The 14487-nt window shown below is 38.8% G+C and overlaps 1 protein-coding gene across 1 annotated transcript in view; it reads right to left on the bottom strand.

Moving 5' to 3' along the window:
* LOC110014444 (neural-cadherin-like) overlaps positions 1-14487 on the bottom strand; it is a 338096-nt gene that overhangs the window by 180870 nt on the left and 142739 nt on the right. The window contains exon 7 of the mRNA XM_023953704.1: positions 12368-12510. Within this exon, the coding sequence (XP_023809472.1) occupies positions 12368-12510 (143 nt within the window). The remainder of the gene's footprint in view (positions 1-12367; positions 12511-14487) is intronic.

Here is a 14487-nt window from a genome sequence, read left to right as displayed (position 1 = left end):
CTCATCATCACAGTTTGTTTCTGGAAAGAATCAGTGTGTCCCCACAACCCCACCCCTTATTTTTGAAGCACCAGATTCAGGCCCCTGAACTGTTTAAAAGCACTAGAGAAGATACATTTAGCAATGCTGAAAATAAACGGCATTTTATTTCCCCGATAGAAACTTATTGGTTAAGGCTCATTCATTCTTTGTTTTTTACACTGAAAAATATATATTTTTTGGAAATCCGACAATGTTGACTGTTTCCTTTCTATATTTTAACTTACCAAAATAAAAGCACTATGAATTTGCTTTGGTAAACGCAACTTATATATGAGATACAATTGCAGTGCTTAATATTGTTATCATTAAACAAACCGAATTCGACCATTTTATTACATTGGAAGACATTAAAATTCAGGTTGGGTTTTTTTAAAGTCATATTTAAAAAAAAAAAAACAGAAAGAAAACATGTTTCGGTAAAATATCGGGATACGTATCGTATCGCAGGGCGCGTATCGGGATACGTATCGTATCGCCAGACTCTTGCCAATACACCCCCCTAATGTAAACAGCAGATGAAATTGAGTCTGAATGTCACTTGGACTTAGTGATATTCAATCAGTTCTAAAATGGTATTATAAAATTGTGTTAAATTGTCTTTCAATGCTGCGTTCTCAGCCTGTTACAGCTCTTTTAGACTACAATCTCAAGCAGTACTGGTATTTTCCCCAGGCAAAAAAAAGCTAAAAGATCCCGTTGCTCCCATCATTGGGGTTGTTTGTTGTGGTCAGTTTTGCACACTTACTATTTTCCTACAGTTAACTAAATCACAAGCATTGATGTCATATAAGCCATGTTAACTGAACAGCTAGGGTGGAGTTAGTATTTCACATAAATATGCAAGAAAACCTATGATGGGAAAAGCCTTCTACTTGTAGACAGTGGTTTTCAGATTTCAGTTTTTAGCCTTTCTTCATTTGTCTGACTGATGTGACACACGGTCACGAACACAAGATGTGAATAGTTCCAGTGATTGGTACTTCCTTTTGGTGCTGTCATGATAGCTTTCCATTTCATTCTCTGCCTTTCTCTCACTGTCTCTTTCTGTCTGCTGTAGGCGTCTCATCTGCATCCCACTCTCTGCTCTGAATGACTCTCCTTCACTTTGCATGCATTTCATCATCTGGCACAGTTTACTTTGCATGTGTGTGTTTGTATTAAAGTATGTGTGGGCGCAAAGTGTGGACACACTTATTACCACCTCCTTATCTTCAGAAGCAGGGACAGGTGCTATTGCTGTCATGTGCTTGTTTGATTTCTACTTTACAAGAGACCCTGAAATTGTAATCGTCGTGTAGGTATGCTCAAAAGATACATGCACGTGTGGGCTAGTCATCCCTCTATATCCATTTCCCACACCAAGAGGGACGATGAGACGGATTCCAGCGAGAAGATGTGTGATCATTATGTATTATCCTGTTCTGAGCATCTCTGCAGTTTTTTGTGTGATCAAGCACATGCACAGGAACCAAAGATAAGTATCAAATAATTTGTGAAAGACTCTGAAATATTGTGGGGGAAAAAAAGACTCCAACCTCCATGTTTCAAAGCATAATGTTCATGTAAAAACTGGTTTTGATAAGGTATAAATATGTGCATCCAAATCAAACCAACACCATTCCTAAAGTGAAAATGCACGAATGCACATGCGCACAGAAAAGCACACAAATCCGTTAAAAATAGAGAACTAATAAAGGAGAGGGAGAGCAATGTTTTCATGTCAGAGCTCCATAGACATGAGAACTGTTGAAAGACTGAGACGGTTCTAAGGTGTGGTAAAACCCATCTGCTACCTATCAGGTCAAAAAGAAATATGCATTTAGGTAAAACAGTAGAAGCCGGGCGCTGCTAAGCTGATTAAACACTTTAAATTATGATCATCAAGTCTGATTATCTCTTTAAAATGAGGTAAGGGGCACAGATACGAGTTTGCTGTTGTTGCCCACACATTTCAAAAATGCTAAAAGGACAACACTGCGCTTTAAAAAACAAAACCTCATCAAGAGGTTGAAAGAATGTTATTTACCCTAAAAATGTATGACGCTTTTTTTCCATTCCCATTGACGTGATCAGACCATGTGTCTCATTGGTGTCTTTGGAGCAAATGTGAAGTCATATTTTAAAGTCAGCAGTTTGTTTTGTGCATTTTAAGAACCACAAATAAAATATTGTAGGTTAAAAAACCCTTATAGTTGTAGAAACAAACGTTATAAGGGCACTGAGAACTGATGGTTACATCGTGTCCATGGCCAAATCCAAATTCCTTCTCTACCCCTCTGGCTCTTCCCTATAGCTCCAATTGTAGGGCCATTTGGAGCTGTGGTGGTGTCAGAAAGTGTTTTTTGTTTTGTTTTAAAGGACGTAGGACTGACTCAACTACATAATCGTACAACTACATTATACAAATTTTAATACAAATTTTCAAGGTAAAAGGGTGAAATATAGTATACGCTTTTGCTTGTCACAAAAAAGTACAAGTTATAAAGTACATCCATCCATTTTCTATATCCACCTATTCCTGTTCAGGGTTACAGGGCTGCTACTAAATGGCGGAAGCACGGTACTAACAGACAGTTCAACGCAAGGCTATACAAAGACAGAAAACTTGGACAGGCTTCAGCACATCCTCGAGAATGTGGAGGAATTTAGCCAAAGGCGATTGCAACAATTGACAACTTATGAAATAAATGACAAAAGCTGACCCAACCAGTCGTCAATTCACTTAGTTGTACTATATGGATAATAAGTATACTAGAACCTACTCGCTACTGAAGATCAAAGATGGGTTACACCCTGTACAGCAGAGTTGCTTAACCTTTTTGACACTGGGGCCCAATTTTCCCCGTACAACGTGATTCAAGGCCCATTCAAATAACATGTTTATGTAAATTGATCTACATCTCATTCGATTTGTGTTTAATGATTACATAAAGTCATTTTATGGTTTATTAAAGTAAAATCTTGTGGAAAAAAATGCTACAATATGATCATCTCAAAGACATTTATTTTCACCCTGAACAGTTGTCATGCTTAGCACAAATTAGAATTCCAAAAACATTTATAAGGGATTTTGATAAATAAAATTGCGTGGTAATAAAGCAAGCACACTTGAAAATAATTTTGAAATTAAATAAACTGTAAATGACACTTAAATAAAGTTCCAATTAAAATATTACCTTACAAAATGCTGATGAAATTGACAAATTAGTGGTCTTAACTTTTGTACCATATGTTTCTCTCCAAATCTGTGACAAATTAACAACAGCCACAACAGTCTGTTTTTTAACATGCTACAAATCACATTTCATGTTAACCTCTTAATGCGAGACTTGGGCCTGTCTCTTAGACATGATCAAATCCAGTCTGGGTGGAATGGGGGAAAGGCTCACTCTAAGGGTAGCCTCCAGTGATGCTCTGAGTCTGCTGCGAGCCTTGGTCTTAGTTGTGGCTACAGTTGAGAATCCTGATTCACACAGGTATGTGGTTGTGAAAGGAAGAAGGACTTTTACAGCCCTCAGTGCTAGAAGTGGGTCCTCCTATAAGACCACAATCCAGAAGGAACCTAGGTCCAGTTTGCCCCACTGCCCTTTTAAAGTGCTGTCAGTGGAAACTTCCAGAAGCTGTGATTCCAGATGTGAGGGCAAAGCAACATCATTTTCAGTGGGATCAACTGAAAATGGGTCCACAACCCACATGTGTCCCTCCCTGGGATCCTCAGGAAAGTATTCAGCAAATTTCTCTGCCAGTTGTGAGAGATGCTGAGAGACTGAATGACTGATCTTCACCTGAGGTGAGCTTTCCAAAATGTCAGACAAAAGTGGAAACATGTCCAGTCTCTCTTCATGGGCCCTCTTACTCCACAAAGAAAGTTTTCTCTGGAAAGCTGGAACTTTGTCTGCAACAAAAAATATGTTGCTATTTCTCCCTTGAAGTGAGATGTTCAGCTGGTTCAGAAGTGAAAAAATGTCAGAGAGGTAGGCAAGTTTAGCTATGAATGTGGCGTTGGTGTAATGATGTGCAAGAGGAGATTTCTTATCAGTGAGAAAGGAGAAAACTTCCTTCCTAAGCTCAAAGATCCGTGTGAAAACAAGCCCTCTTGAGAGCCATCTCACCTCACTATGGTAGAGCAGCTTGACATGATCTGCTTCCATGCCCTCACAAAGTTGAGCAAAACATCTGGAGTTCACAGCATTACTTTTAATGAAGTTGATGGTTTTCACAGTGACATCCATCGCCTCATGGAACTCCGGTGACATTTTTTTTGCTGCAAGGTTTTCACGGTGGAGAAAACAATGGGTCCATTTAGCTTCTGGCGCAAGATCAAGTATCTGCTTGATGACACCGCGATGCCTGCCAGTCATTGACGCTGCGCCATCACTGCACACTCCAACACAGCTCTGCCAGTCAAGGCCATTCTCAGTGAAGTAGTTATCCATGCAGCGGAAACATTCCTCAGCTGTAGCTCGAGTTGGAAGTTCTCCACAAAACAGAATGTCTTCTTGCAAAGAGCTATCCCACCGGTAGCGAACAAAAACCAACAGCAGCGCAGCATTTGTGACGTCAGTCGACTCGTCCAGCTGCAAAGAGAAAAAGGGGCTCTTTCTTATTCTCCCCAGAAGCTGCTGCTCAATGTCTGAGGCCATGTCAGCAATACGGTGACTCACAATGTCATTCGACAGCGGGATGGTCTTGAGCTTCTTTGCTGCAGCCTCACCAATCATCTCACGGCACATGTCCACAGCGGCAGGCAGAACCAGTTCCTCCGCTATGGTGAACGCTTTCTTATTCAGCGCCACACGTCTGGCTACGAGGTAGCTGGCCTTTAACGCACACTTAGCGTCGCCAGTCAGTGACACGATGGACCTCCTCTGCATCTGAAGCCCATCATCCTTTCTTTTGAAATAATCCACTGGCTTTCCAATGAGCTTCGGATATTTGGTTTCCAGATGGCGCTTTAATTTTGACGGTTTTAGTGCTTCATTGGATAATGTTAGCCCACACTCAACACACTGGGCTCTGGGCTCTGCCTCACTGCCTCCGTTCACAAAGCCGAACTTTATAAAATCAGGGTTGTATTTTCGTATAAATTTCGCCTTTGAAGAGGGACTGGCATAACTTTGTACTTCATTTTTTCGTTTTAAAAACTTCTCCATGTTTTCTGTAACTGTTTTCTTTACTCTTGTAATCAGGATCTCCCGTTTATTCTATAAAAAGTAGCATCAGAGAACAATTACCACACTAGAATGTCAACGGCACTGTGCTGCGAGTCAGAGGACAGAAAATAAAAATCTTCGACAGTTTTAACACAAATAAAATGGACATTGTGCCATCAGTCTGCGGTAAGACTCCAAGACAAGTTGGAGTCCAAGAAAGAACGTCCAAAGCAGTGACGTGCGGTGAGGTTGATAACTGGTAAGGCACTGACTCCTCTGGAGCCAGATTTACAATGAAAGAGCTAAATATTTAACCATTAATCCAACAACAGCTAAAATCTTATAAAAATCACAAAATCATATTTGTCCTACAGAGAATAATTCTTTTATAGATGGATAGAACACTCTCCTTGGTTAAAAATTAGTCATATGCACTTTAAGAATAAAGATGTGTTCAGCACGCATTTGACCCTCAGTTACGATTTCTGGTATTTTTCCAACTTCAAATTCTGGAGCTTTAATAAGTTATCAAATATTGTCTGTGAAAATTATCATAAAAATAAAATTAATGATTTTACTTACATTTTTATCCACTTTTACTCACATGTTATTTTTTTTAAAAAGCAAACATTTAAAAACATATTTGTCCTCACTTTTTGCGTCTGTCTGCCGATCCTTCTTCACAAAAACTCTGTGATCTGTTGAAAAATTCTTCCTTATTTTCCTTTATTTTATGAGTTTCTCATACTCTGTCTGTTTCTACGGAACTAGTGTAGCTACAAAGCAGCTGTCAGCTCACGTCTGCCCCCTGCTGGTGAGGCTTGCCTCACCTGAAGCCGTTTCTGCAGGCCTATAGCAGTGCGTCCACGGCACGTCTCTGTATTGAGTCTGGCCGTCAGACATGAGGCACAGCGCCCCCGAGCCTCACCCGGAGATTCACATATTCAGCTCCGTCTGTGATCGCGGAATGCTCAATTTCGGCGATTTTAACCTCAGAAACCTTGGAAAATGTGTTAAGTTGACTGAAAATGTATATTTAACACAGATCAGTGGAAAATAATGTTTACTTAATTTACCTTTTTCTATTTTATCACGATTATAACAGGTGAGGCTCCGCCTCACTTGCCTCACCTGACCGCACGTCACTGGTCCAAAGGCTCTTTTTTAAACTCTGTATTAGGCCCGATCTTACCGCTAGTCCAGCAACTGACAGAACGAGAGGGACGCAGACCGCCTGCAGTTTTGATTTAATTCAGGGTTGTTATAGAGAGTTTAAGTTACTCTTTCATTAAGTTTTGACCGAAATACATCGTTATAAAGTTAAGATTATTAACAGAGAGAACATTAGTACGTCTTACCATCAATCGGATCTCCTAGCGTTTGCCCGGGAAACTGCAGCAGCGCGAGACGGTGACAGACAGGTGGCGGCCCTCGCGGCCCACAGGTTCAGAATGAATTTTTTTCGCGGCCCACTAGTTGGCGCTCGCGGACCGAGATTGGGCCGCGGCCCCATGGTTAAGAATCACTGCTGTACAATACATTAGTCCATTCCAGGTCAACAATAAATCTAGCATGTTTTGGGACTGTGGGAGTTAATCAGAGTACTCGGAGAAAAACTTAACATACACAAGAAAAACATGCAAACTCCACATAGAAAGGACCCAGTTAGGATTTGAACCAAGTATTAGATGTGTTTTCTGTGGACTTGTGGTGTTTGAGGGCTTCAAGATTTCTTAAAGTCAGTAAATGTTAGGACACTGGTTGGAGGCATTTCCATGGTAACCTAATGTTGCATGCACGTGTTAATGTTATGGAAAGTTCGTTCAAGGGAAAATACTTCCCAGTAGGGCTTTACCACTGCAATCTCAGTAATGGAGATCAGCTGTTACTTGCCTTAAAAACCTACTCTGCGGAAACATGAAGCAGTCTTTGCTCCAAATCTCTGCTATTCAGTACAAATGAATGGTCAGTCCTAATTACCGACAAATAAAGCATGTCTTTATGTAGCCTTTTGTGTTTGCTGCAGTCAGACTTTGTAAAAAAAAGAAGCAATTTGTGTATATGTGGCCCAAGTGGCTTATTCTGAATATGTCATTACCCTAACCTAAAGAGGTAATTGTACGGTGTTTGTCCGAGACTAATAGAGTTTGCATTGTCGAATAGGCTTATTATAGATTGTGATTTTAAAAAGAGGCTACAATGAGATAAAAAGTGGAATAATTGTTTCCAATAAAACGAATACCTAACCAGGGTCCAATAAAACTGGTCAAAAAAGATAAATCGCCTTTTAATTTAAATGCAAATTTCATCAAAACTACAACTTAAAGGACCAATTTATCTGATGGAGCTTGGCATGTGTATTTCCACTGGCAAGGAAGTTAGAAAACTCAATCGAATTCTTTTTAGACCTTGATTTTTATGTCAGAGCGATTCCTCCAGTGGTTAGCAATGAAGTGAAGTCTGGACACTGATTGGTCACTCAACTGCGAACCAACAGAGAACTTAAATGTTTTTCCCTCTTTTTATGGGTAGGAAATATTGGCAACACCTTATAAAAACTACACAACATATCAATATATCAATCAAAAAACAGTATCACCAAATGTTAAGGGTTGTTTAGTGTTTTTTGTAACACGTCGTTGATGTTGTAAACTTTATGGTAGTTTTGAAGGTGTAGTATTAGAAATTCGAGTAGGTGATGTTCAACAGGAACAGCAGGGTTCAGTACTTGATCTGGATGACTGCTTTAAAAGAATACAGAACTCCAAAATAATTCACCACAATTAAAAATCCTGCCAGATATACATTATTAGTGCAGCATCAATCCAATTTTTGTTTCTGCCCACCCACACTGTTCCAGCATTTCTGTGGAGTGCACTTGTGCCTAATGAATTGAGACAGAAGGCCAGATAAATATGCCCAGTTCAGTAAAGCCAGCTGGCAGACACAGAGAGAGGCCATGGCCTGCTCTCTATGTAACATGTAGGGAGAATCATCCTGTGGTAGGCATAAACATCTGATAGAGCCTAAAAGCCTGAGATGAGAGCAACGCATCCTTGGTAAGTGGCTGAAAATGGGACATGGAAAAGGTTTCAGGACATTCCAAGAACAAAGCATTCAGCATGCGGTGTCCGTTCCAATCTATGAAACATGTGTCCCTGCAGCATAGGTTAAGGCTGCATGCGAATGTGTTTCGGGTTGTATTAAGAGGCTTTTATGCTCTTATATGTACAGATAAGAAAACGAAACATGTTTGCCTTTGAAATGTGGAGCACATAAGTGTAGGTCCAATGTAATGGCGATGAGACTGGGTCTGTAATAACAGCTTTGTATTAGTTACAGGTCTAGGTTCTTTTTTCTTGGTAGATCATTTTATCTGAATATAATATGAATCGGTGCAGCATGAATTTGACAGAATAGGAGCCCAAAGTCTCCTTTTTTACACACAAACGTATGTAAAAAAAAATGCAATCAATTCCCTGGGAATTCAACTCAGCTTGATTTCTTTATAAGGGAAAAGCTGAGAAGGCCAGCAAATATCATCCCTTATTGGGACTGGAGACGGTGCCTCCATAGGGGTCAGTGTGCAGCCGTCACTTCACATAAAGGTAGCCGCAGGCAGAACGAAGGAAAAAAACAAAAACAGAACAAGGTGTGGATGAGAGACAAAACGGACTGGGGGATTGGACGGGAGAGAGAGAAGGGATGGAGGATGTGCTTCCAACTGTCTGCATCTTTGCAGAAATGTGGTGAAACAGGGTGGAAATGTGTCTTAAAGTCCCACTCTGATCCTCTTCTGATCTATTTTCAAAGCATTCCTGGTAATCTTTTAATTATTAGTATGTGCTTTGTTTGTTTTTTTAGCCAAAATAAAAAAAATAAAAACCTGTGTTGTTTTTTAGGACACTATTATTACAGAGCAGCAGGAGTTCATTAGAAATTCACCTCTGAGATGTGGGCTACCGTTGTTGGCGTACAGCAACCCCGCACCCCTCCCATCCCTCTTGCTGAGAGTTCTCGGTTTACATGCTCTACCACTAGCTAACAGCCCCTCACAACCCCGACATAACATTAGTGGGGCTACAAAAATGGCGAGCAATATTGGAGTGATCCAGCTGTACAGTTTAGATCCAGATTCCAGCTCAGACGAGGAAAACAAAGACGTTCATGGATCTGTTTGTCTGCAAGTGGATTCATCAGAATGTTGAGGAGCAGGGAGCATGTGGCCCACCTAGCCTCTACATCACAAATTTGATTTTCAGTGTTTCAGTGTTTTCTTTTTTTTTTGCGTGCTCCAGATTCGCAACGGTTCAACCTCAGAAATGCAATTTTAAGATAAAATGTCTTTATATATCCTCCATCATCACAAAAATGCCACAAGAACATGTTAAAAACACCATTTTCATCACAGTGGGTCTATAAAGAAATTAGTTCATATAAAAGTGGAAATTCAAAATCTCATCACTGCTGAAAAACGCTAAGGCAGAAAACAAAGCCATTTATTTTCAATCTATGAAACAGTCACCTGCAAAGAACCAAAAAATAAGAAGAACAAAATGAATGGCTGATATATTTTAATGGCACCCGCATTTTTCCTCAGCTGTCAGTAAATACTTCCCTCCCCCCGGGTGGTATTTATGAGTTTTATTAGAATGAACATGATCATCACATCGACTGAACTGCTGAGATTCTAATGGGAGCCTTAAATTTCAGAGACACAATGTGTATTCTCAGGTTGAGTTACAGACAAATTAACATGGAAAGCAAGAGCCCGCATTGCTGCGCCTGCCAAAAGGGAAAAAAAAACAATCACCTGAATGATTGTCAGACATTTAAAATGAGGCGGAGCAGGGTCACCAATAACAAAAGGAGAGCCGAGGCAGAAAACGATTTTCAGCAGCAGCAGCAGCAGCAGCAGATAAACGTGGGGGCGAGAATCCAGTGTCCTCACCTTCCATTATAAGAATCATAAAATACTTTTAATGACCAGATATTGAACTCTTTGAAACTAGGTATTGGATCATAGTACAGGTATTATGGTGTTACGGACTGCTTCACCCATTTTAGTGCAGAAGGAAGATCTACAGACCCTTTGTACAACCGTGCCTCTGTATGACTCACTGGTGGTCACATGCATTTATTTAAAATTAATCATCTTTATAGGTGTCTTGAAAGCAATGCATGGTGACAGTGATGTTTAGGATGAAAAGAAATATCACAATTTATACATGGCCCAAATAAATTGTGAGTAGATAGCATTTCCATTTCTCTTTCTTTAGTATTTTAGTCTTTTTTTTAGAGTTTTCAAGCTTCACTTGTTTCTCATTTTAGCGCATGGTCTCTGTCTACTCCTGCTGCAAACCAAAGAAAGCCCAGACAATGATAAGGACTTTCTGATCTAATTCAATCCATAGACTTGGACGTGTTGATGGGATTCTTCATCACTGCCTTTTTTTGACGTCTGTCAACTGACAACACACATCATATTCATTGTCAGTCATCACCACGTCTATCCGCTGGCTTGAAAGTATCTTTCATTGTGACTTTGGGACTTCAAAATCCTCTGATTGTAGAATGCTGCTAAAATCGTTAAACATATGGTGGAACTAGTAGTTTTGTTTCATATCATATGTAGGATATATGTTTATGGATCTGTTTTCAACATCCTGTTACTTGTTTGGAATCTGCTGAACTCCTTGTACAAACTTTTTTTAAATAGGGTTTTCCCCAATTTTTTGTTTTTCCAGATTTCTATTGACCTGATTTTTGCAGAAGATCAGTTCAAGCCAGGTAGTGTAATGGTTAGGGGAGGAAACTATGGCTCTGGACCCTTTTTTTTGTGGAGTTTGCATGTGCTCCTTGGGCATGCATGGATTTTCTCCAGGCACCACCAGAAAACCACCAGAGGCAATTTGGGGTTTAGTGTCTTGCCCAAGGACACTTTCACAAATGGGTGGGCAATCTTTTGATCATTTTTCAACCACTCTACCACTGCAACACGGTCCCCCATGATACGTGGTTTATATATGTAAATCAAGAGTGTTTATTACATTTAAGTGTTTTTCTCAGTTTACATTTATTTTACGTATTTTTACGCAATTATGACATAGATCTTATGCAAGTATCACCAATGAATTGCGTTTCGACAGCACAATAATCATGCACGGTTAATGTTCTATAGATTTACGGGTTCTTTTCGTGGTTTTCTCAAACTTCTTTTGTGGTTTTAACACACAACACCACAACTTTTCTCACTTTTTCCACGTACATTCACGTATGAACAATTTGTATCCAGGCAAAGTGTAAGTAGCGGCTGTGTGACTTGGCTTCTACAGAGGTCTACGATGAGGCCAAAAGGTTCATAGAGTACTTTATGACAAACACCAAGCAGTTTTTACAATTATGCCAATATTTGTAAGATCTTTCAGAAATTACCTATCAGGTCTGATGGATCCCTTATGAACTGTCTTAAAGAAAGACGAAAGGTAGAGAGTAAAGTCACCCGAAAAGCACCAGCTATCCTTATCCACACAAAACTTTGAAACCCTGAAGCTATTTTCTTAAGAGTATCGGGGTCATGTTTGACAAAGTGCAGAACTCTGACACGTTTGCAGCGCTCGTGGAACAGACAGACTAAAGTGAGGTAAAAATAACCAAAGGAAAGAAAGCCTCTGAAGATATTTTTGTGCCCATCTGGAAAAGACAGATAAGACTACAATAATAGGAACCTGAGGTTCTGCTATATCAGGAAGGTACTACAAAATGCTACTATAAAAAAACAAAAGAAAAACAAAAATAAAATACCCTTTCACAGGAAGAATTGGGAACAGAAACTTTTCTAGTAATCCAGAAAATAAAAAAACTTAGGGCACCTGGTTCAAATGAGAGTTTCACGGAAAATATTGTTAACGTTTTCATGAAAAAAAAAGCTTTTGATCAGAAAAATATTGGTGAGAAATTAATGGTACAGAAGCTGAAGTGCAGACTGAAGCCCGCTAAATGAAACATCTACTTCTGTCGGATCATTTACAAGTCAAAATAAATAAGAACGATGTAAAGTCATTACATTCTTGATGACTAGATTAGACAGATGACTTAAGTACAGTTTTTTTTTTTTCAAATGAAGGGTTAGAATGGAATGGGTTTGAAAGACAGTAAAAAGGACAATGTACCTTTTTGGTTGTCAATGACAAAGTTGCCCTCTTCGTTCCCCGAAGTGATCTTATAAGTGATCCCATCTCCATCTGGGTCCTTTGCCAGAACTGTGGCAACAAGTGTGTTGGGACCTGCATCCTCGGAGACGAAGGTCCGGTATCTTGCAAAGAGATGCAAACAACAACACCATCAGCAGCTTACCAAAACCTCTGAGCAGAAAGAACGACCTGGAACAACTAAAAAACATGTGGCAACGTGGACCTACAGATACGTCCAGCAGATTTTTCATAAAGAAACATTTCAATTGAAATCATAAAGGGTTACCAGCAATAGGAAAGTTTATAATGTTATTCACCCACAGTTATAAAAGAAAAAGTAAAATATACTTAAAAAATCTGATCCTTTGTGAGTAGGGCTAGGAAGAAAAGTTTGGAGCTCATTGATTCAGTTCTGTGAAGCACCAGGAAGCTAAGATGGAAAGCCAGGAGAACACCTCTGACAGCCCAAAATCCAACATCTTCAAACAGATAAGAAACTCAACGAATAATTTTCAAAGTAAAGGTATAGGAAAAAAGACGAGGCTCATGGTGGCAAAAACTAGCATCATATTCCAGCATTACTGCCCTAAATAATGCAAAGGCAGTGAATTCCCAAGTGCACACAAGCTAACTGATTCCCTTGACTTGTATTTTTTATTAGCTGTCAAGCATTCCTCCTTTTTTATCTTTATAACTTTGTGTAACACTTTGAACTTCAGCTTTGAACTCCTCTCAGACCTTGCATGTACCTCTATGAATGACTTGATGTTCTTGAAAGCAAAACCTTCTCTTCAAAGGCTGACCTCAAGTTGACAAAAAAAGATGACACCTCATGTTTGCAGCAATTTTCTGCTGAAAAGAAGCTTTACCATAACACATTACATCCGTTGCGGCTTTCCTGGATCATTGTCTCCGCATTCAAACATGTCCCTCACATTGGAGTACAAGCATTTTAGGATAAATGTGAAAGGATTGGCTCCTAATTTAAGTTGTTTGAAATTGTTTGATATACTTCAAGGTAGATGGATTTTATTTACTGCTATAGGAAAATAAGCAACTTTGGGAATTGTTGTCAAAATGATCCTTAGTTGAAAAACTTATAGTTACCAGGTTCTCAAAGAGAACAGAAACATAGAAAAGCTGTAATTCATCAAACCCTGTAAACGGATTTAAAAAATATATGTCATTTTAGACAGAAAAAATCTGCAGCTTTTTACTATTATTCCAATTAAATTCTCTAATTTCCAATGGATTCATGATGAGGTTCAGCAAATGGCAACGACACAACTACTTGCTTTTTTTATCTACTGTGGGACTAAATAATAATTACCATAAGATGACATTTCCAAAATGTTGCCATTTAAAGTATGTAATTATGGTAAATTAAATGTCCTACCAACAAATTGAACTTTTTTTGTATTTGTTTTTTTGTTTGTTTTCAAGGATAAAAAAATTGTTAAACATGATAAACAAAAAGTAATATAAAATCAAGTATAAAATCAAATTAATTCCCATCCCCAATATTACAATATTTTATGCATATTGCATTGATAGTTATGAATAATTATTAACAATTACACAAAAAAAGCATCAAGGAACAAAAACATTGTCAGAATGTCATGATTGTCAGTACATTGTACTATTAGGCTGGTTTGTTCATAACATCCCACTTTATGAAATAGTACAGCTAGTTTTTTTTTATGCACAATGGCTATTTTATTGTTATAGTAAAATCACATTTTGAAAAACAAAAAAAAGTTATGAGTTTCGGGGTTCACCTCGCCAAGTTTTGGGGTTTTTACAAGATTTGATTTTTTTCTGATTTTTTTTTCTGAAACTGATTTAAACACAGTCCTGTAAAAATCAGAAGTTTGGTCGAATACAGTTTTGTTTTGGGGAAAAAAAGGAAAAAGTAGAAAAACAGTGCCACAGTCAAAAACATTTGATTCTAACTTTTTTTAATTTGAAAACAGGGGAAATGGCTCATCTCATTTGTCATCAAAATTGTTTTTGCTACTTTTTTCGTTTTTCTGGACAAACTTTAAGAATGGAGAACAGATGAAGTCACTGTGGCTGCAGTTGCTCCTCAGATTCTGATG

Source organism: Oryzias latipes, chromosome 3 (assembly GCF_002234675.1).
Source record: "Oryzias latipes chromosome 3, ASM223467v1".
NCBI lineage: Eukaryota > Metazoa > Chordata > Actinopteri > Beloniformes > Adrianichthyidae > Oryzias > Oryzias latipes.
Note: the sequence above shows the minus strand (reverse complement) of the source record. Positions and strands in the feature narration are given on the sequence as shown.